Source organism: Lepeophtheirus salmonis, chromosome 6, assembly GCF_016086655.4.
Source record: "Lepeophtheirus salmonis chromosome 6, UVic_Lsal_1.4, whole genome shotgun sequence".
NCBI lineage: Eukaryota > Metazoa > Arthropoda > Copepoda > Siphonostomatoida > Caligidae > Lepeophtheirus > Lepeophtheirus salmonis.
Window position 1 is genome coordinate 24,359,247 of NC_052136.2, and position 23,469 is coordinate 24,382,715.

General features: G+C 32.5%; 2 protein-coding genes across 4 annotated transcripts; one reads left to right on the forward strand and one right to left on the reverse strand.

Moving 5' to 3' along the window:
• Window positions 1–1,733: 1,733 nt before the first annotated feature.
• LOC121120730 (SCO-spondin) lies at window positions 1,734–13,848 on the reverse strand. 3 transcript variants are annotated; one of them, XM_040715586.2, is made up of 17 exons: window positions 13,674–13,848; window positions 13,281–13,612; window positions 11,149–11,642; window positions 10,621–10,791; window positions 10,386–10,556; window positions 9,255–9,431; window positions 9,023–9,196; window positions 8,601–8,765; window positions 8,377–8,544; window positions 6,824–6,899; window positions 6,668–6,741; window positions 4,170–4,245; window positions 4,009–4,106; window positions 3,349–3,424; window positions 3,200–3,294; window positions 2,965–3,140; window positions 1,734–2,072 (listed from the first exon to the last, which is right to left on the reverse strand). In XM_040715586.2, the coding sequence occupies exons 1-17, from the start codon at window positions 13,788–13,790 to the stop codon at window positions 1,926–1,928; spliced, it is 2,787 nt and encodes a 928-aa protein (XP_040571520.1). In that variant the 5' UTR covers window positions 13,791–13,848; the 3' UTR covers window positions 1,734–1,925. The 3 variants fall into 3 exon arrangements, with proteins under 3 accessions (XP_040571520.1, XP_040571519.1, XP_071745490.1); XM_040715585.2 differs by having other exon boundaries at window positions 8,377–8,553; XM_071889389.1 differs by having other exon boundaries at window positions 1,956–2,072; window positions 2,934–3,140; window positions 8,377–8,553; window positions 13,668–13,848.
• Window positions 13,849–18,019: 4,171 nt separating this feature from the next.
• LOC121119627 (uncharacterized) lies at window positions 18,020–21,554 on the forward strand. Its single transcript, XM_040714344.2, has 3 exons — window positions 18,020–18,486; window positions 19,153–20,442; window positions 20,503–21,554. The coding sequence occupies exons 1-3, from the start codon at window positions 18,143–18,145 to the stop codon at window positions 21,263–21,265; spliced, it is 2,397 nt and encodes a 798-aa protein (XP_040570278.1). The 5' UTR covers window positions 18,020–18,142; the 3' UTR covers window positions 21,266–21,554.
• The last annotated feature ends 1,915 nt before the right edge of the window (window positions 21,555–23,469 follow it).

Here is a 23,469-nt window from a genome sequence, read left to right on the forward strand (position 1 = left end):
TAAATGAATTTTGAGCATTATCATTTAGAATGAGCTCATAGTTCTACAGTTTTAGTGGAATTAAATTTTTAATCATGTTAATATAGATATTTCATTTAGGTAGAGGGGCACAAGTGACGCCAGTAGTTGCAGCACTGCTCTCTCCCAAACAAAAATCCAAGGTGACAATATATATGTATGGTGTGCCGATAAGAAAGTTGCAACACAGTGTAGTTGACGTTAGCTGATAATTTTTTGATGACGTTACCACGGAGACAAGTTCAGTGTTTCTGACTAGTGTTAAGTGTTAACTCATATTATTCTAAGAGTTATGCCTTCTTCCAGAGGTTCTAGATATATTCATTTGAAAAGTCAGAAAAAATTCTGACCTATTTTTCATTAAAACAACTTTTATTTTTATTCTAAATAATTTACACTAATAGTGTTGAGAAAATAAAAAACTATATTATGTATTAATATAATTCGTTTTATAGAAGTTCCTTCTAAATTGGCTAGTTTGTGACGTCATCAAAATAGCCTGTAAACAAAATCAAGGAAATCTCTTATCGACTCACTTTATATAATTTACTATATATATAACACCTGCCTGTATGCTAAAAAAAAAACGGAAAACCAACGGATCCTGTCAATTTGAAGAATTTTTTCAAGGAGAGCAGCTTAACTAACATTACGTTACATTAAATTAGATACAAGTTGCTAGAAGATGAAATAAATCAAAAAAAATCCACACTTGAGGCATGAATAATGTATCCTCAATTCTACTCTGAGTTCAACAAACATTAACACCTTTAACTCCTCAACAAATCTTCAGTGTTGCTCTTTGTCATTTACGCACAAGAGATTAATTTATATCTTGATCTTCTTTCTTCAAGAATAAAATATTATTGATAACAGTTTTGGGAAAATAAAAACACTGCTGGAACTAAAAAAAGTATTGAGGTCATCTAATGTCATAATTTGTACAACTCTATACATTAATGAGGACAGTTGATGCAAACAATATTTCCATAAAATGGATTTAGCTATAACTAAGGATGGTAGAATTGTCGAAATTGCGGTGAGCGTAAAAATACACCTCGAGAAAATGTTTTAGAAAATATGGTAACTTTGAGAGCCGACATATCTGTTGAAAGTGATCACTATAGACCAGTTGTTCTCAAATGAGGGTACCCTCATGGTGTACTTGGAGCCACTACAAGGGGGCTTGAGATTTTTAAAGAATATTTTACAAGTGGTACATAACGCCCCAGGAGGTGGGGTGGAGGGGCTATAGCACCCAAATTAAGGATTTTTTATTTTTTTCCAAAAATTTAATATTTGATTTTTTAGGACAAAATCTCATTTCATGGGGAACAAAAAAAAACTTAATTTTTGGATTTCTTTACAAAAAAACCGAAAACCCAGCCCATTTCCAAAACATAATCTTGCGGACGCCCCTGTCACTCAAACTAAAAATACTTTGTGCTGGTTAGGGGTTGGGTACTTATTAATATTTTACAAGTTGTACATCATTAAAAGAAATTAAATCACTTGCTTATAACATATTTTAGAATGGGATTGTAATTTGAATTTATCTCATTAGTACTATTAATGGATCATCCTTGCCTAGTAATTAGTTAGCTCTACTTCATTGATTTTAAACTGCTTCAGCAATGATTAATAATCTTTAAATAATATTTTGAAAATCTGTCTAATATTTTGATTTTTTTATAAAATGAAAAAGAATATGATAGTGGTTTTTCAAATCTTGATGTTCCAAGATATTTTTTATTTTAAAATAATTAATTCTTTGTTCCTTGAAGCCTCTTAAGTAGCACGCATACTTCTTCTGAACATAACTATTTTTTACTTCGAGGATATGTCAGTTTTCTTGGATTTAAAAAATAAGTTGTACACATTTTATCAATTGATTACGCAAGATTTCCCTAGAATAAGTTATCAAATTTAGAACTTAATGTCCTTAAACGACTAAAAAATGATAATATTTTAATTGTTAAAATACAATTCACGTCAAGTTTGGTGAGTAATTTAAAAACACTATTCCCAAAGAATGTAGAGATCTTAGACTCCGACTAAAACAAAGTTAAAAAATACAAATTAGGACTGGATGTACATACATATATACAGTAGAACCACAGGAATTGGCCGCCTCGGTAATCTACATTTTCGACGCAAAAAGGTGAAAAACTATATTTCCGAGTAGAGCTGGCCTTAGGCATTTCCAATAGGTAAAAAGGAATTTTATACTATATAAAAAGTCGATTAAGAATAAAATTATTTTCTAAAATATAGTAACTTGACAAAAAGGAGAAATTTATTTGTTAAAAATAAATTATTCGAAGTTTCTTCTCTGAATAAGGCGGACATTTTATTTAAAAAGAAAAGATTATAAATTAAACTCTTATTTTCAAAAGAAAAGAGCTCCTCATATTTATTTTTTCCCTGGGCCTCCCTCACAATAAAATCACCCATGGCCTCCAGGGGCGTCTGCAGTGGGGGGAAGGGGTCTGGAGAGGTTATGGAAGAAAGAAATATCATAATAAAATATTTTTTTTACAAAGAAATTAAAAAACCAAGCCTTCCCCCCCCCTTAAATATATATAAATATAATCCTACAGACAACCCTGGCCTCAGTTATTATATTTAAGATTAGGATTCGTGCAAAATGCAATCCGTCTCGTGAAGAGCTTGTATAGTTAAGGTCAGCTCTGCCCCTAGTCACGAACAAATCTAAAGAATCTGACCCGACTCACGTGACTTTTTTAAACAAAAAAACATTTCGTGATTTGGTGGCATGGCGCTAGTTTGGTGTTGTTAACAGGGTAACCTTGTGCTTGTTTTTTATTTTCAGTTATTACTGCTCGATACTCATTCCAAAACAAATTAACCGGGGTTCTACTGTACTTTCAATCACTGTTTAATTGATTTCTCACTGTGAAAACATTTTGCTGTAGGATCCGTAACTTGTTTGGGAAATATGCCCGTGCACAGTCTTTTTTCTTTACGACTTCCTTTACAGTTACGACCACCGAATTGAAGTTTTGATGTACTACAAAATCTGTTTCGAACATTGTTTCCTCGGTCACCTATACAGTCTACTGAGCACTTGGACCATTGTGTCCATTCAGAGAAACCATAATCTATAATAACAAATAATTATTATTGTGGTTGACTCTTACCAACAATAAGCAATATCAACCGATAGGACAATTATTAGATTCACAATTTCGTGATTGATTTCTTGATCCAACGCAGAGTTTACTGTTGTTGTTTGGACGATGACTTATACATTGTCTAAAAGCATTTATATTAAGAACATTTGCATATTTTTAGTTAATTAATCATTACCTTTTTCTCCTTTGAACCCCTTTTCCACATGAGGGTGAGCAATTGCTCCAATGGCTCCAATTTCCCCAGTGTCCCTCTAAAACATAGATTTAAAGACTCTAACTTACATAAAGGGCGTCCCCAGGATCATATTTTTTAAGGGGGCTTGGTTTTTGAATTTTTCTTTTGAAAAAATATCCAATGAATTAAAAAATTATGTTTAAAAAATTCGAGAAATTATTTAAATTCAAATATAAACTTTTTGCATTTTTTTTTTCAAAAATCCACTTAGGACTTAGGAAATTTTTTAAAGGTTTCACAGTAATTCACAAAAAGTTAAATTTTTAGTGAAAAAGATCAAAAATTTACCGCTATTTACTACAAATTAATTTTTTTTGGAAAACAATTCAAAAATCCATACTTATTCTCAAGAAATTATATTTTTAGGGGGAAAAAAATCAAATATTACTGTTTGTGTTTTTTAATCCATAGTTATTCTATAGAAATTAAATTTTCGGGAAAAAAATTCAAAAATCCATAACTGTTAACAAAAAAATTTACATATTAAATTTTTGCGTAAAATGCAATTTTTTTTGGGGGGGGGGGGCTGGCGGGGCTTTAGCTGCAGACGCCTTTGAGCTTATGTATGAATTTCTTTTGCATTCTTTCATAATAACTTACCGGCTATGGAACACAATCCATTTGAACAAAAAGTTGAATCTAGGGCTCTGCCTTGGCAATGGTTCCCACCATTCTGCAGACTTGGATTGTTACATAATCTAAGGGGAAATAAATACATTTTTAATGGGAAATATTCGAGTCTAACACTCCAATAAATAAACCTGGATCTACTCTTTCTTCCTCGCCCACATGAAACTGTACAATAAGTCCACTGAGTCCATTTTCCCCAATTGCCATCTAAATATACATAAATGATTTATTAAGCCAGTGTTTCTCCAACTTTGGGGTGTACTATGTAGGAAACAAATCCTGGGGGCTCCAATCAGAATTATACAAAAAAAACATATGCCTTGTTTATATGGTTAAAAAAAAACCCGAAAAATGACGTAGTAACTCTAACAATTTGAATAGGTATTTTTATTTAGTTTATATCGCAAGTAATTGTTGCGTCGGTGCAATTTGAATTTTGCGTCGGAAATTCAATTTCCTCATAGTATTTAAAATTTTAGATCCTCTCAGGTTTTGATTGTTAGAGGGCGTCCCTGTGGCTATTAAGTACATCAAAGAGTCCTTATAGACGTCTAGCTTTTTTATTCACCCTCAACCTCGACTGTCAAGAAAGAAAGGAAAAATAGAAAAAAATATATAATGGTATATTCCTTGTTTCCAACTGTTAATTATAATTTATGGAGCATTATTCAATTATTATCAAATTGAATTTTTTTTTTAAATATGTATCAATGACTGAGTATGAAATGAGAGGAGTTCTAAACGAAGGCCTTTGATTGATATAAATACCTTGCGTTTATAATAAGTAGAGTCAGCTGCTTGAAATCATGGGGGAGTCAAATTATAAAAATGAATTAAACGGCTAAAAGAAAAATACACTCCTTCCAATAGAAGGTTAGTGCGTCATATAATGGGTCTTGCTAGAATTTTCAATTTGATGAACCGTACCGACTGCTGTGCAAGACAGACAGATAGAGTATAACAGTAACAGTAAAGGAGAGCAATATTTAGCTACTCTTAGAAACATTTATACTCTTTGATGTCAATATTAAAAAGCGTGGTGAAAGTCAAGCATTAGTCGGAAAAGCGTTATGGTATAACCTTGTATTTCAATTAACCTTAGCTCATCTTTATTTATTAAACAACGATAGCCGTAATGGGAGGGGGAGGAAGGAAATAAACACAAACTTCAATCCGTATCTAGCAAAAACATAGGGAGGAATCAAGGTTAATTGAAATACAAGGTAGACCATGATGTAATCGGGCTTGCTAGAATTTCCAATCTGATATATTGTACCGACAGCTGAGCAAGACAGGCAGATTTTGACAAAATACGCAACCACTCATAGTTTATTACGTCAATATTGCTAGAATTTTCAATTTAATGTATGGTAAAGACTGCTGGGCAAGAATGAAATGTTTTCACAGAACACGTAAGAACTCATACACTATGACGTCAATATTAAAAGCGTGGTGGAAGTAAAACATCAGTCGTAAACGCGTTATGGTATAACCTTATATTTCTATTCGCCTTGGGAGGAATGAATCTGATGTGTATCATCACTAAGCAGGGGATGTGTGTAAAGAAAAAACTAAGTACAGGGATCAGAAAAAAAAAAGAAATGGTTGTTGCCTGTGGTCTTTCTTCTTTTTGGTCATTATTTCATCAGTTTTGTTTACGTTAACATCTCACTCTAAAAGAAGAATTATCGCCTATCTTTGGTTTAAATTGATTTAAAAATGCATAATAAAATAAATAAATATGAATTTAAATATATTATTTTCCCTGCATTAATGCTATTTTAAATGTGGAAGCAATATATAGCAGCAATTTATTTTTTTCCTCCAAAATCATAAAACAGGTAGCTGATATTAACAAGGGTCCTAATTCTGGTGTAACATATGTCTCACTCCTGCCTTCTCCTCGCGCTCTTTAGCACATCCCATCAGTAATCATCAATTCTACTCTGAGTCCAACAAGGACCAATAAATACTTGCAGTAATTTTTGTACAAGGAAATATACAGAAGGTATCCCATGCACCCTTCTGTGGCATAAAGCCCATCAATATCTTTCATGGTAAACGTAGTTTAATTTTTACTTAGATGTTTTCTCCTCAAAAATTAAACAATCATGTTTTCAAATTGTAAGCATAAAAGAATTTACATGCGAATAAAAACATTTTTTTACAATTCTGTAAATAATATCAACCCCCCAAAAAAAAAAAAAATAATAATAATAATAAATAAGGAATTTTTGTTTTTTAGAAGAAAATTTAATGTAATTTTTCAAAATGTTTTCCAAAAAATATAACTTTCTGAGAATAACCGTAATAATTTTTTTTCAATAAAATTAATTTAATTTATTTTTTCTAAAAAATTCCAAAACCAAACTCCCAAAAAAAAAAAAAAAAAAAAAAAATAATAATAACAATAATTTATAAATATATAATAGTGTTCACGCCCCAGATTATCGTTATTTAAAAAAATAACAAAATTGAAAATTCCCCTTCTTAGTGTGAGAAATGGTGTACAGATTTTCTAATACTACCAGAGGAAGGTGGATTTGGGATTGGATGAAATGTAACTCATTTTTTTATTTTTCTAAATAAGTAAAGTGAATTATTTATAATACTTTAAAATTTTACTCACGGACTGAACAAGAGGCTTCATTACATGAGCTCCGTTGCAATTTTTGTCCAGCACATCGATTGGTAATACAAATTCTAAAGGAAATATTCATATCAGCATTTATTTGTTCTTATCTTTTTTTTTAACATAATAGGTTTGATTCATATGTGTATTTACCTATTCCTTGTACGACTTCCATTTCCACATGTATTACTACATTCACTCCACCGAGTCCATCGCGACCAATAGCCAACTACAAATAAATGATTATTCTATCTATATCTTTTTGTGATATCGATGTGAAGAAGGTGGAAATCCTAACGAGTGTAAACATTAATAAAAATGTATATGTTGGTAACTTGCAAGATTTTTACTCTCTTTAATTCCTTATTGATTTCTATTTTGGAAATTCAAACGTATTACCAGGTAAGAGAGCGCTTTATACTGTAATGATCTCTGTTGTTACATTAAGCCTGGGGATTTAGTGGAAAATAGTACTGTCTTTGCTTTTCTTTCATTTTTGATCGCTCGAGCGCTTTAATAGCAAAAAAATGAACTATTTACGGAAATGGCGATTATTTTTTCACCCTTTTGTTACTTTTCTGGAAAAAAATATATATTACTCCAGGAAGAAAGCTAAACCAAGGACTAAACCAAGACTACGTGTTCAATTTTTTTCAAAAATAAGCTGGCTACGAAAATAGTTTTTTGACCACCAAGGTTGTTGAGGGTATCATGAATTACTCTTTAACACTATATAGGACTGCATGTAATTCTATAACCATGGAACCATAAAACATGTTAAATGTGTCAAAAAATTAATGCGAAAATCCTGACAATTTGAAGAATATTTGGGAGGAGAGGAGCTTAGCTGTCATGACGTTTTAAAAAATTAGCTGGTAGCAGCCATGAAAGGAAGGAAAATAAAAACGAATCCCACTCCTTATATTGCCAGGACATATTAGCCAGGAATTACTCCGATGTCGATCCTAAAATCTACTCCGAGTCCAATTCTAACTTTCGAGCAATATATTTATATTTCCATTTTTTTAAATACCTTGAAAAATGGTCGATTTTGATTGATTTTTTTCTCAATTTAGTTTTTGATATTTATTAAGAAATTTAATAAAATAAGCTAGTTAGGTTGCGTAAATATAGAGTACAATAATATTCCTTGAAAAAATTGAAACAAATCGTGTTCTACGGCTTAAATAGCAATAATAAATGTGAGTTTGAGCCTGCAGGTGAAAATCCTATTGCATGGTGTTATAATTCAACCAATCAATATTCAAAATACTGATTAGGGGAAAAGAAGTAGAAAATCGACAAATGACAAAAAAAAAATATAGTTTTGATTTTTGCTTTAGCAAGGTAATCTTGTGTCAAGAAAAAATAAATATATCAAATGGAAAAATGATAAATTTACGTAATCTATGGTACCTCAAAAGTGACATTTGCTGAGACAAAAGTTGTATTTTTGGCCAATTAAATTTGGATGAAAAGTGAAAAGTTGGGCTTCGTTTTGTTTAATTTGAGTTAATGAACGGAAATAAATTACTGAATGAGCGACTGAACGGAAATTGATCAGAAAAGTGCGAATTGGTACAAGTCTGCAGCTGATGTGTTATTTTTCTGCCTTACCATACTTTTAATGAAATTCTTTTAGGTTTTGCAGTTTTTATGCTCACTGGAATATCGACATTTTCCACATCTTTCGATATTGTACTTACAAATATGGCATTTTTTTCCTTTGTTGCAAAAACTTACTTCAATCTTAGATCCAGAGCATGATTTGCCTCCATTATTATCCATTGAACATACTCTACGCCTACTTCTTTTTCCACCTTTACACGTTTTTGAACAAGAAGACCATTTTCTCCAAAGAGACCATTTTCCATCTAAAGTCCCTTTAAAATAGTTCTTAAATTTAATTGCTATTTAATTGGTATATTACCAACGGAACATAAAATGTTATTGCATTGTCTTTTCTGGACTGAGCGTCCATTGCATGGTTTCCCTCCGAATCGAGGAGGGGAACAAGCTCTTTCTCTATTCTGGTATCCTCCACTACATATGGTAGAACAAGTCGACCATGGATTCCAAGTATTCCATTTTCCATCTACAATTGGGCCAAATAGGAGGAATAAATCGATATATTATAAACAGTCAAACCTGGTATACCAAACACCTGTTTCAAGTGTGTCACTGCACAAAGTAACTATATCTGGTTTTCAAATTTAGAATTGCTACTTAATATGAAACCTGGTTTAAGAGGTAACCTGCACTCAGAGATCAGTTTTTCAGTTTCCTCTGTCTGACCACTGAAACAGGTTTGACTATACATAGATTGATAGTAAAACATGATTATTCAAATACCAATTGTGCAATCCACATTACTGTTGCATTTTACTCTATTAATTGAACTGCCATAACACCTTTGTCCTCCAAATTTTGGAGTTGGGTCATTACATTGCCTTTGTTGGGTTTTGAAACCCCTTCCACAACTTGTTGTACATTGAGACCAAGAACTCCATGTTGACCATTGTCCATCTATGCAGTAGTTTTTTACCTTTTTACATTTATAAGCGAATCTTTTTTTTTTTTTTACCTATGACACATTCGAGTTGTTCCCAACAAGGAATACTCTCCTGCTCTATAGTTGGATTACTAATATTGGTCCAGCCTCCAAAAAGACACTTTGAACATTCTCTTATTCTGTGTTGTTGACCTTGTCCACAAGTTTTACTACATTGAGTCCAATTACTCCAATTAGACCATTGTGCATCTTTTTTAAATGTCAGAAACACAATAAATTCAAAAACTGATTATTTATATATGTGGTCTGTTAACACAAAAACGAGCTAGAATGATATTTCTAAAATTTGAGTCTTTAGTAGATTTGTATTCTTCGACAAATAATTATCGTCAATTTATATTAACAAATTATTATCATTAATTCTCTAGAGTCGCTGAAAATTGTACTGAAAGTAGCAAAAATTGAAGATCACAATTTAAAAAATGATAAATTGATAGATTTTATTAAAAATCATATCGAGGCCAAATTAAATCATCTATGTATTAAATACAATGTCAGTGTGTGGGTGTGTTTATCTGTCAATCTCGCCCAGACTAATGAATGGATTTTGCTGAAATTTTTCATGTAGGCTCTTAAGACTTAAGAAATGGTTCTGGTAACATTTTTTTGCCCTTAAAATTATAAGAATTTTTCTTGCTGCATAAGTATATTTGCAAACTTTAAAAAAAAAAAAAGATTATAAGCTTGAGAGAAAAAAAGAGAGAATAAGACAAAGGATTTTTGTAGAATAATATGGAAGAAGACTTGAATATTTTTATTCTTTAAACCTTATAATCTCCTTTAGAAAAAAGTGTGCAAGTGATCAACATGCAATGAGAATCATTCTTAAAATTTAAGGGTCTTTATTTTGTGTTATATATGAAGCAGAAGAATTCAGAATTAATTTTGATTTCTTAATATCCCGGGAGACGCCGGGCAAATATAGGTTCTAAACTAAAGCTAAAATTCTTGGATACTTTAACTTATCCAACAAATTTGAACACAAAGTCTAAAATTGACCGATAACTGTCTATGAAATATTGGGCTGGATGTTTATATGATGTAAAAAAATTAACTTGGATTTTCTGTTGTTTTTTAATTTCTGTTCATGATTGTTTTTATGTTGGCGCACCACATATAGTTATAAGTATATTATAAGCCTACAAATTGTGCATTCTCTTTGATTACAGGAACTCCTTTGACCACTTTTCCCCAAGCACGTATTACCTCCATGGGTTGGTGTTGGAGAATCACATGATCTAGACCTAGACCTTGTACCCTCTCCACAAGACACACTGCATAGTCCCCAGGATTTCCATGGGGACCATCTTCCATCTAATGTAAAAATTCAATAATATTTCCTCATATAACAAATTAGTACCCAACATAATTTGCTTACCTACTGGGCAATGTGAAGATAAGCATACAGATTTTTCGGATGAAGATCCATTGCAAAGGGTTCCTTCATATTTGGGGATTGGATTTGAGCAAGTCCGTTGTCTTATTTTATATCCAGTTCCACAGGATTTACTACAAGGAGACCATGAAGTCCATATTTCCCAATTTCCATCTTGTAAAATTCCAGGAGGGAATAAATTTAATAATAGTCTGTTGAGGGCCAGATTAAATGTGAGTGAGGCCTGGGACAAAGATAAAGGTGCAGGCCCTTTTTTTATTACCAAAATATCAAACTTTTAAATTGGTCTTTTTTAAAAAGTTAGTATGCATATTTAATCGAATGACTTTTATAAATAATATGGTATGTATTTTAAAAAAAATAGGTCAGTCCTTTTTAATATTTGTATGCCCTTTCTTAAATCATGTCTTCTCAACGTATAATTAAATTTTAAAGAGAATATATGCAGGGAGGAGCCCACAATCAAAAACCTGTCTAAGCATGTTAGAAACATCATTAAAATTTCCTCACCCATTCGACAATTTTTCATAAAACACTTTTTGGTCTGAAATTTTTCTCCATTGCAGTGGCTAGTTAACCCTTGTGAATATGGAATACATAACCTCTCCCTCCTTTGAATACCAGTATCGCCACATGATTTACTACAAGTTGACCATTGATTCCAAGTAGTCCATTCATAAACAGGATTTCCAGGCACAGGAGTATCACTATCTGAACATGTCCATGGAACATTATTAACACAGGTCCCATTGCATCCAGGATATGAAACACACTCTTCACATTCTCTTCCACTCCATCCATTGTGGCAAATACACTCTCCCGGTTGATCACAATATCCATTCACGGGATGACAGGGGACACGACAAATGGGTTTGGAGCAGTCTATTCCTTGCCATCCATCATAGCATTCACATTGAAAAGGATGGGTTACACATCTACCATTTTTACAATTACGTAGAGTTTTGCACTCGCTGCACTGAGTTCCTGTCCATCCAAAGTCGCAACTAAAAATGCATATACGAAAAATATATAATTATTTTCAAACTGTTTTTAGGTTGTATTCGAGTTAAAATTTTAGAGTTCAGTCGAATTTGAGTTTTCGAGAATTTCCACATAATATGTAAGGTAATGTCTCCTTTTTAATACATCCATCGTTATAAGAAAAAAGAGTCTGGAATAGTTTATGACTGTCCTTTTGAGTGATACTATATATAAATTTCATTAATTAATACTACAGACTGCCTGCAGCCAAGGTTAATAGAAATGCAAGGTTATACCATTACGCGTGTACGACTGGTGTTTGACTTCCACCACACTTTTAATATTGACGTCATAGACCAGGGGTCGGCAACTTATGATACGCATGCCACTGCTGGCATGCGGAGGCATGTTCACTGGCACGTACAAATTAGAACATATTCCCGTAGTTTGTGTGTATTTTTACCACAATTGTAGATAGAGGCACACTCATTCATTAGAAATGTTGTAGTTGGCACTCCATGTCTCAAAAGTTACCTACCCCTGTCATAGATTATGAGTGGTTGCGTGTTATGTTAAATCTGCCTGTCCTGCCCAGCAGTCGGTACAGTTCATCAGACTGAAAATTCTAGCAAGCCCGATTGAATGATGGTCTAAACTTGAATTCCTATTAAGCTTGGCTGCAGCAACATAATTTCCCCTTTTCATAAAGTAATAAAACAAGCCTTATTATCCCAAAAAGTCTTATTTTTATTTCATAATGGTAGTAAAAATTTAAAGTTTTGTTTGAAATTGTTTTAAAAATCCCATCAAATAGGTGACGTTCCCCATTGTTGAATAAACCAAACTTCGGTATTTTTATACCCCAAAATGGTTTTTTTCATTGTTTGGCAACATATCTGATAATTGTTAATAATTAGCTTATTAAGGATTATTAACTTATTGGTGATTCCGCAAAAGTTTTAAAATTGTGATAATGAGGAAACCGATTTTTAATTGCTGTTCTTAGTTACTGCAGAACGATCCTCCAATTGAGAAGATAAAACTTTCTAAGAATCAATTCTTTAAGTTCTCTTTGCAAATCTTGAGTTCAAGTTAATTTTAATTATCTATAATAAAAACTATGACTAGTTCGGAAAATTCTCGAATTTAACAATAGTTTTGTGGATCAATTGCTCAAAAGTCAAATAATTTCTTCTGTAACGAAGTTGAACGGAAGTTATGTTTTTGCCTCGTTTGTTTGTTAGTTACCAGGATTACAGCAGAAGTTGCAGATTGATTTAGATCAAACTTGGTACAAATATTATATATGGTCACAGAAAGAGGTCAATAATTATGAGAATTCAAGGCTTCACAACATGTTTATTAAAAATGCATAATCTACTATAACTTTGGTGTCCTTATGTATGTCTGACAAAGATGCTTTATATAACAAAAAATCCAATTTTTTTCCCCAATTAGAAGGAAAAAGTCTAGGAAAAATCACCATAGGCGTAGGTTTACATTCCACCGAGTGGATTTTATAGTTATTTGATATATTCTTTTAAAAAAGAATATAAAAGTACTTTTTAAGTTATTGAAGGGGGATCAAGGGCGGAACTTCATAGGGTCTGAAAATTCCTTCATTTTTTTAATAATCTATGTTTAGGAATGAGATTTCTTACATGCATTTCTTTGGTTCATAGCAACGGCCATTTACACAACCATCACACTCAGGTTTATTACATTGGCCTCCAGTCCATCCTGGAATACAATTACATTCCATGGGCCGATTACAACGACCATGTTTGCACCCTCCAAGAGGAATGCAAACTTCACAATTAGGTCCATCCCATCCGACGTCACATACGCAAACATTGGGAAGGACGCAATTACCATTAATGCAATCCCTTCCATTTAATTCACAAGTGGGAACACTACAAAACTTTGTTGGATCAGACCATCCACCAATGCAAATAACGTTACCGTTGAGATCACAGATGTAACGCTCTGTTACCTATAAAAGAATTTGTTGTATGGATCTTTTTTTTCGAAAGTAATATTTTATATACTCTCACTCTAAGATTTTCAGCAATACAAGCAGGATTATTAATTTGAAGTAAAGGAATGATTCGACCAGTTGCTAAAATGGTTGCTTCTAAACACAAAAATATTGCTGCACGGTTATATAGCATATTCACCGTCAATGTATTACGTAAACTAAAGTTTCTTAAATTACTTTTAACAGCTACATTGTGCATCAGGTAACATTTAATTTATTAATTCTTTGATAGAGATTTATTTGTTGTGTTTTGATGATGTTGATATCCAAGAAATGAACAACAATTAGTGTATAATAAATATTTCTTAATTATTCAAAACAATTTATATTTCATAAATTAAATTGGTAATTGCTTTACAAAACGATGGACTTGTTTGTGAGTAGAAACCGCGAAGTGTCAAAATATTATTGCTAAGAAATAACATCAAAGAACTGGAGCTGCATAACCCCATTCATTCATTTAAATGCAAGATGATATTCGACCCATGGCCTATAACAATGTGTATCAACAATTCTCCTACTTAGACTTGGGAGAAAAAAAGTAAACAAAAAATATAATTCACTCCTTCTTGAGAGCCTTTTCAATTCTAATTCGTAACGAATTAGAGTACATAAAACCAGCAAATATCTTGCTCTATTTTTGAATAACAGGTACTCATAACATAGTACTCTTCTTTTTCCTTTAGAAAAAGGGAACGGGAATAGGTCAAGTGGGGCAAGTAGTTGCCTCATGATTTCCTATTTAGTCCTGCTGTCTTTGTGTTGAACTTCTGAATCACTTCCAATAGCATATTCTCCTCTTTTGATGCAATACACATGTCCTCTCACTCTGTCTTTCAATCTACTTCCTGTTTGGCTTACATATTGGGCTTTGAGCAATTAATGCAATATACTTCTCCAGCTGTCTGGCATTCAACCAAATGACTAACATATAAAAAAGCTTTTGACTCGGTGGCACATACTTCTTTGTTTATGTTTATCAAATTGTGTGGCAAGAAGAATAGACAGGTGCAGTACCGTATGCCAGGAAGATATTTCGGTCCACTTTACATGGGTGAATGGTTTATTTTCAGAACTATACAGATGCAACATGGAATTACCTAAATTATCATCCGGGAAGTATTCTCTGCTCAGGCATGACAACTTTATCTTTTGGTTTGCTCCATGACTCTAAGTATTTATTTTGATAAAAAATTGGAAGAATATTATAAAAAAGACTGCAACCTGTTAATTGAGATACTCTGATGTTAACTCAATGCAAGGATACCATTGTTATTATATATTGAATTTTGTCCGGATTTATCTAGGCAACTCTGTACATATCTCATATATCTTATTTGGCTTAATATTCCATCTACATTTGTATGAAAAATTCCAAGGAACGACAATTAAGGACCGGTCCCAGGACTGGACCGGACCGTATAAATAAGAACCTACTCAACACTACCTGCAACGCAGGCACCCTCTCCTAATAAATAATATTATTTAATAAGTTAAACATAAGATGAATAAATCTCGCGATCCTCAGTAAATGTGTCATAATTAAATAGCTAATTATTTCAATATAGCGAAATGACCTTAAAACGATAGGATAGGCCAGCTTTTTTAGGATCTATAACATTCAACAGGGTGAAGTTTGAATACATTGTTTTCATTAATTACAAAAAGGTGTACTACTTCAGCAGCAATATTTTTTTCAAACATAAATTTATCGCGGTTAAGAGCTGAATTTTTTTAAATCCCGTGATAATGCTATAAAAAAAATTTAACTTTTTATTTTTTTTCAAAAATTAATCCAATAACCAATCCCCCTCTAAAAATAATCCTGCGGAAGCCCTTGACACCAGAAGTTAGTTTAGTTGCATAAAGAAACTTTTTAATTAAAAATAACGTAGATTAAACTTTGCACAAACATTCATCCAGTAAACTCGACTTTATTTATATTGATAAATTGCAGATGTTAAAAAATATGTAGAAATGAAAGTTTATATTAAAGAAAAAAAATTCAAAATATTTTTTTAGAAAAAAAAAATGATTCAAAATATATTTTCTGGAAATAAAAAAAAATAATCTATTATACTTTTTTAAAGAGTCTAATGTACATTCTTGATCTCTTTTAATATTTACTGGCATGAATAACAAACGTCCGTTCTTCCATCCGTACCGTTTATTCTCCTCTTGAGTTATTCACTTATTTAGTCTTATTTGATCTTTTAACAAATAAACTACATGTCTGTACTAATTCCACGTCTACAACTCTTTCCTCTCCGTTCAGTGACTCTCATTGACTCGGTTACTTTTTGATCTTTTAGGTGACTAGAATATAATATATCTTTCACTATCTTTAATTACATTTAAGTAAACATCACAATAAGGACAGCCATTGTAAGGTTTAAAAAAATCTATTATTATCATTTCTTTGATCAAACCATATATTCACACTAATTAAATATATTTCAAAAGTTTATGCGGGCTTAAAATTATATAGTTTGGGAAAATGTGAAAGTCAGAGAATTCAGAGGACCAAAGTTCGGAGCATTATCACAAATCTTATTCAATTTAGGAATCAATAATTATCTATGCTGTCATTAAATTATTGTCAGAATAATCTCCCAAATCCATCATTAATATTTAGAAAGACTAAATAAAATTATAGTTAAATAAAAAAATTGGAATAAATATTAATATACTTAATAAAATGATCTGTTTAAAAATACTTTATTGACATGCTTAAATTTATATATTTATGGTAATACATTATCATTACGACGTATAAATATCATTTACTTATATTTTAAGGCGAAATATCCCAAGGCAAAATATTTTTAATATTAAGTACTGGGCAGCCTTCACATCATCACTCTGTATTTTATGCACCGATTTATATAATAATTAATAACTTTTTTATTATATAGGTTAGTGATTTTATCTCTATGAGTTGATCTGATGAAACGTCATGACAGTTCAGCTGCTCTTCTCCTAAGCAGTCTTCAAATTTTCAGGGGCACCATATTGATTTTCTGTTTTTTTTTAACATGCCCAAAATACCAACAATTTTCATCACTACCAGTTATTCCCTCTTGTAAATTATATATTAGTGTTGAAAATTAGTTTGCTGAAATCGAATTATATCTTGTTAAATTAGTACTCAATATCATGCACTTCTATTAAAATTTAAATAAGTAACAGTCTATCAGTTGGAGAGAGTGTGATCTTGGCAAATTGCCAACTGATTTTGGCCCTTTTCCCTTCTTCTTTCTCTGATTGGAAAAAAAGGAAAGGTTGGGAGATACTGGGAAGATCTTCCAGATTAATAATTTTAGTTGTGAAATAATATAAATATATATTCTTAAATAGTAAAATATTTTACAATTTATATCAATGAAAATGACGTCTCTACTATGTCAGAGTATTGACATTTATTATAAGTACAGGAAAGAGAAATATTAAATTGGGGATAAGAAAGAGAGAGAGAGAAAAAAAAGAGAAAGAAAGAAGAAGAAAAAGAGAATTAGTAATCGACAATCGTATAGCTACACAGGGAATACTGAAAACAAAAAGGAACAATATCTTCTTTTGGCGTGCGCTTATTTTGACTTAAGTGCAAAAGAATTTTCTTATATTCATAAATTAAAAGCTGTCATTTGAAACTTGAACAGTTCATATATTAACCAATTTAAAAAATAAATTATTATTTTACATTGAAATTTCAACCATTTAACAATTATTATAACAATGACATCATGTATCAAGTATTTTTAATTTGATTTGATTTTTAACAATGAAACATATATATTATGAACGCTATTAGTAATAATTAATATTTTGTTTAATAATTAATAACACAATATGTATGTAAGCCCATTTCTGCAATTAAGCAAGAGAAAATCAATTTCTTAACATGGTTTTAAAGATTATAATGGGTAATGACCACATACTCAGCACTTTTTCAATCCATTTGTATCAAAATTCTTCCATATCTAAGCCTAAAACTATGTTTCTGAGGCAAACAGCCTATTTCATGCAAATAAAAAAAGGAAAAGTGGTTCAAAAAATTATTCAACTGCTAGTATTTTTGTAAAAGTTTAATGCAATCGTGCATTAGTTTTATTTAGTCTTCCGTTTCAAAGTGTATAATATATGTATTTCATTATAAAAATGGGGCTAAATTAAAAATATATAATACATATTGAAATGATAATTGCTTAATGGTTGAATTGTCTCTAAAAGCAATGTAATGAAATATTGAAATGAGTAGGATATGAGGTGTTAAAGTTTTAATTGACTGCATTTACTTTATGAATATGAGAAAATAAAGTTGCACTTACGTGAAGTATAAAGAAAGAGTGTGTTCCTTGTTTATTTGGATGTTCCCTGCGTTAGCACAGCAGGCTATAATAGCCGATAGAAGGAATAAGAAACAGAAAAGCTGAAAAGAAGGAAGGAACTGGAAAGGGATCCTGGTCGAGGTTGTCGCGGAGAGTAATGATGTCTGAAGATATGATAGAGCGGGTCCCTCCACCTCCTCCTCCTGGTTTTGGGGATGAAGAATACTATCGGCTGTATGGGCGACCCGAGGAATATCATAAATACAGGCAAAAGTTGGCTCTAAGCGTTAGACATCATCACCATCATGAGAGAAAAGTCCTTGAACCCCCAGGCCACTCCCACAAGCGTCCACATCACCACCCCCATAACACCCCTTCCTCCTCCATGTCTCAACATAGGCGTCCAAGCCCAGGTTCAGCCTATCCCATCCAAGCAAGAGTAGAAGAAGAGCGTGGCCCCAACGTCTCATCGCGAAGTGTGAAGGGACCCCCTTTCAATAGGTAACGCAATTCGCAATTCCATCAGAGTCCAAGCTCCCCTTATTTCATTCATATTAAACTAAGTCCATGTCTATCAAGATTAATAATATTTATCTAATTACATCAATATATAATCGTATTTCCATATTGAGGATAATTAATTAACTATTAGAGTGGGGAAAAATAAGTTATAATAATATTTCTAATTGTCCTATTTTTATCGTCCATAATTGATCCAAGAAAAAAATGTACAAATCTAGGCATTTGCAGGGATGTTCAGTAGATATTACCTTCATTATATTCAAATACCAGTGTTTATCATTTAAGATGCTGTCTCCTTTAGTTATCTATGAAGCAATTGAGGACGTCAGTAAAAACACTATTTATCCTAAATTCATTAATAGAGGCTAAAATTGCCGATGAATTCCAAAATTGTCAATTTCGTGTATTTTATTACAATTCGTCATCTATAGTCTAGTCTTTACTTCGTCTAGAAAATAAATGATTAGTCTTAATCAGGCGAAACGTTAAAAAAATGTTTTGTTTCGTTATCGTTATTCAAAAAACAGCCCTCGACGAATACATTTCATTTCTTCATGACTGACAAAATTAACACTAACTCTTAGATAGCCACACTTTCTATAATAAAGTATCATATATATTTTTCAACTTTCTTCTGTCTTTCAGTTACGAAGAAGAATACGAACATTTCTATGGGAAGAAAAATAAAGAAACGAAGCTTCTTCTTTCGGACAAAGAGGATGATGAAGAAGGGACTCCTGAGCTGTCTTCGTCCGAAGAAGAAGACGAAATCAGTGTAGAGGAACTTTCGGGTTCAGATGATGGCTCAGAAGGAGAGGTTTTTGACTCTGAGGAAGAGGAGGGTAGCCGCCGACATCATCGGAATCATCACCAATTAAATGCATCTAGAAGGCCGGAAAAGGGCCCAGTACCCAAGAAGAAATACGAAAATTTTCGAGTTACTATTCATAATGAATCGGATGAAGGAACTCCAAGTTTAAGTGAGGATGAGGGTGACCGGGATCGACGTCGAAGCCCAATGCGATCCAATAAGCGTGGGAAGTCCATTAAGGATAGGTTAGGTGTACGTGCACGGCCTCCCTCTCCCCCTAGTCCTCCTCCTCTTCTTTCGCCACCATCTAGAAGGAGAAGACATTCCTCTTCTCCATTGGGAAATCATAGTAGTAGTTCAAAGAGAAAACGTCGCATGAGTAATCACAATAATAATAATAATTACGTACATGTCAGATCCACTTTGCACTCCTCCAAACCTCCCCGAGGGATGACCAATTCTATTAAAGAAATTAACAATTCATCATCCAGTAAACAACGATTGTCAAGGAGAAAGGTAATTGAAGGAAAGTCAGAACCAGATAAGATAAACTCATCATCTCGAAAGGGAACAGTTAGTGTAGTTAGAAATGGTGATATGAACAGACAGTCCTCGCCTTCTCGAAATCATCGCCGACGAAAAGATACTTCAAGAGAAAATGGGGGTTATCATAGAAATGGGAAATATTCATCACTATTATCATCCTCAAATAAAAAACCTCGACCCGGACTGGAATCTCGAAGAAGAGATTATAGAAAACGTAGGTCTCCTCTTCTAAGAGGTATGGAATCAGAAACACATCGTCGAGCGGATAGACTACTCACTCGCTCTCCTGAAGAAAAAAAGCAGGATAGAAACCCAGGCCAAAAATGGCAGCACGATAAGTTTAGAGACCTATCTGGAAGTCCAATTAATGTCGAAAACACGGTAAAGGAATTAGAAGGATCTCATTGGAAACAAATTCGAAGTGAAAGAAGCAAAGAACGAGATAGAAAGGACAAACATCGATCGCGATCTAGATCTCACAGAAGACGAAGAAGAAGAAGAAAGAGTAAAAGACATTCTTCGAGAAGCAGCAGCCGGAGTAGTAGCAGTAGTAGTGGTAGTCGGCGTCGTCGATCGAGGTATTGAATCCATCTATTTTTTATGATAACAGTTATTATTATTACTTTTCATTTATATAGGTCGTCCAGTTCTTATTCACGAAGTTACTCACGTTCAACTTCTCGGTCCAGTCGTTCGATTTCTAGTTTTTCTTCGAGCTCCTCAAGGTCATCATCTTCTAAGTCCAGCTTAGATTCCTATCTGCGATTACGCCGAAGACGTCGTCATCATCGACAATCGTCGAGTCCTTGTCGTCCTATGGACAAAATATCTAGTGTTCATGAACAAAAACTACCCTCACGTCCATCCATTGTTCTTCTAGACATTGACCTCGTCGATGAGAAAGAACAGCCCAACTTAAATATTACGGGGAAATTAGCACAAGATAGCAATACTGTTAATGGAGTTGTAGTGAAGTATACTGAGCCTCCCGATTGCCGTCGTCCTAGAACCAAGTGGCGTTTATATGTTTTTAAAGGAAACGAAGAACTACCTATTTTATACATTCATAGACAATCTTCGTATCTTCTCGGTAGAGATAGAAAAGTTGCAGATGTACCTTTAGATCATCCTTCATGTTCTAAGCAGCATGCTGCTCTTCAATATCGTCTTGTTCAATACAATAAGCCGGATGGTTCCATAGGAAAACGGGTTAGACCATATATAATAGATCTTAATTCTGCGAATGGAACTTTTATCAATAATAAAAAAATGGAGCCTCATAAGTATATTCAAGTTCTAGAAAAGGACGTATTAAAATTTGGGTTCAGTTCGCGGGAATATGTTCTTCTACACGATCAATCCAATGATGCTGAAGATGAAGACATTGGCGTGGATAATTAATTAATTAACTATTCAATTATTATTATGATTTATATTTATTTAAAATGTATTTATTCATTGGTTGTCTATATTAGTTTTCATATTTCATTTCGTCAAGATACCTTACTTTATTATTTTACCTATGTTGTTGTAAATCTTATTGACACTTCATTTTCGTCATTCCCATTTGATATGATTTATATCTCTTTATTAGGAGATAGTTGTTATAATTTTATTTTAAAAAGCTTAAGGGCTAATGTTTTTTTATTCATTGTCAATGATATTAATAATAAGTTAATCAATGAACTTATATTTTTGTCTTATATCCTTAAATCATCAGAGGTTGAGAACCATTTTGTTCAAAGTACTTCATATTCGAATTAGAGCAACTCGTCGGTTCCAAAATAAATTATCCTCTTATCCTAAGTATTATAAGAAATTTCTACTTTTTGATTAATTAAGTACATTGATTTCATAGTCACTTTTTTGTTATTAATGCTATAGAAGATTAATTATTATTCTCTTCAATTTAAATAATCTTAGTTCATTTGTCTATTATATTATTAATTGTGTAGGAATATGAAAAAATGCCAGAGGGGATTCAAAGAATATTTGTATCTGTCTATTTGTGATTTTTTAAAGTAAAAATTACGTCAAAAGTTACACATATCCGGATTTTGTAGCATCATGTTTATGGGGTAAAATATCTATATCTGAGATAAATTTGCTTATAAGAGAATGTTTCTCTTGTCTAAATTTGACTAAATGTGAGGGTGTACCTCGCTAACACAAAAATATAATGTTTAATTTGTTGAGAGCTGTCGATGTTAATGCATTTTTTTAAAATCTTAATCAGTGTTATGAACGTTAGTTTAATGAATTAGAATTAGCCCCTTTAAAGTTGTGAACAATTATTAAATAATAATTCTATAGTTTTGAAGAATTGGTTAACTGCTAACTAGTTATTGGCCTTTTTTCTGTTCCTTTTTGGAAGAAAAGATGAGTGGTATAATAAAGGTAACGACGTTAGGTATTACCAAACCGAGGCAACACTCATTTTATTAACACTAATTGTAAACCTTCGTGTTATATTATGTAAAGTTATCATTAAAAAGTGAGGGGGGGGGGGCGAGACATATAATATAAATGGATTAAGGCCTTTGTTAATATTAATTGTCTATTATATGATTTTGGAAGAATAAAATGGATTACTGCTATAAAGAGGAAAACCTTCTATATTTAAAATAGTGTGGTGAAAATATTATAATTATATTCAAATTCCTATATATTTATTTTTTAAATAATTTACACTTTCTTGCACCTCTGCAGTCTCCTTTCCTTCTGAGTGTCCGTAAACAGGTGGCGTGGGGTCCTTGTATAAGAGGACAACCCCAAGTCCTCCTTTACAGCCCTCCCGATTGTCCCATCGTCCATATCAAACTCGTTAGAGAGGCGATTCATGGATTTAATGGGGTCTTGATCTTCTTCTTCAGGTCCCCCCGAAACTCAGAATTCCTTTTCAATTTGTGTCCCCCACTTCCTTCTTTCCGTGGGAGGTATTTTTCATCTTGGCCACCTTGAAAATGAGGCTCCTGGAGTACTTCACGATGTCCTCTGCCTTTTTACTTCTTGCTCACCCATAATGAAAGATTTGAGAAATGTTTATAATTGTTTACTTATGCATAAAGGACAGGAAATTCAGAATATGCAGGGGGAAATAACAGAACCTCTCTATTTTAATTATATAATTAGCATTTACGAACAGTCCGCTTTTTGCTTCTGAACCCTGTATGTAATTATGATTCCCATTCATGGTACTCCAATTTCAAAAGATAAAAATTGTATTAATTACAACGAATTGCAATGATTAATTAATAATTATATTAAATAAACTATTTCATTATGAGGATGTTTCAACAGTTAGCTGGGACCGCCATTAAAATCGCCATTAAGAACAAAAATCATGATAACCACTCAATAAATAAATTTCATAGAAAGAGAAAAAATGTTTATGAAGATAATGAGTCAGTCTATCAATCAATTATTAAGACCCAATGGATAATTTTAATAAATCAATCGTTTGGATCGAATGTGTTGGAGCATTTATGTACTTAGTCAAGTCCTGATCGACACTCCTTCATCCTGAGGTCGTCTTTGAGTCTATAATTATCAAAATGTGTTTGTCATTGTCTAGTAAAAAATTACATAGTTTTGCAGCATGAATC

Bases quoted from the DNA above. Each gene is read 5' to 3' on its own strand.
- LOC121120730 (XM_040715585.2), bottom strand. From the start codon at position 13,790: ATGCTATATAACCGTGCAGCAATATTTTTGTGTTTAGAAGCAACCATT. The intron at 13,613-13,673 runs GTGAGAGTATAT...ATTCTTTTATAG, and splicing joins GTATTGCTGAAAATCTTAGA to GTAACAGAGCGTTACATCTG. The intron at 6,900-8,376 runs GTAAGTACAATA...ATTTATTTGTAG, and splicing joins AGGAAAAAAATGCCATATTT to TTGGCTATTGGTCGCGATGG.
- LOC121119627 (XM_040714344.2), top strand. From the start codon at position 18,143: ATGATGTCTGAAGATATGATAGAGCGGGTCCCTCCACCTCCTCCTCCT. The intron at 18,487-19,152 runs GTAACGCAATTC...TCTGTCTTTCAG, and splicing joins AAGGGACCCCCTTTCAATAG to TTACGAAGAAGAATACGAAC. The intron at 20,443-20,502 runs GTATTGAATCCA...TCATTTATATAG, and splicing joins AGTCGGCGTCGTCGATCGAG to GTCGTCCAGTTCTTATTCAC.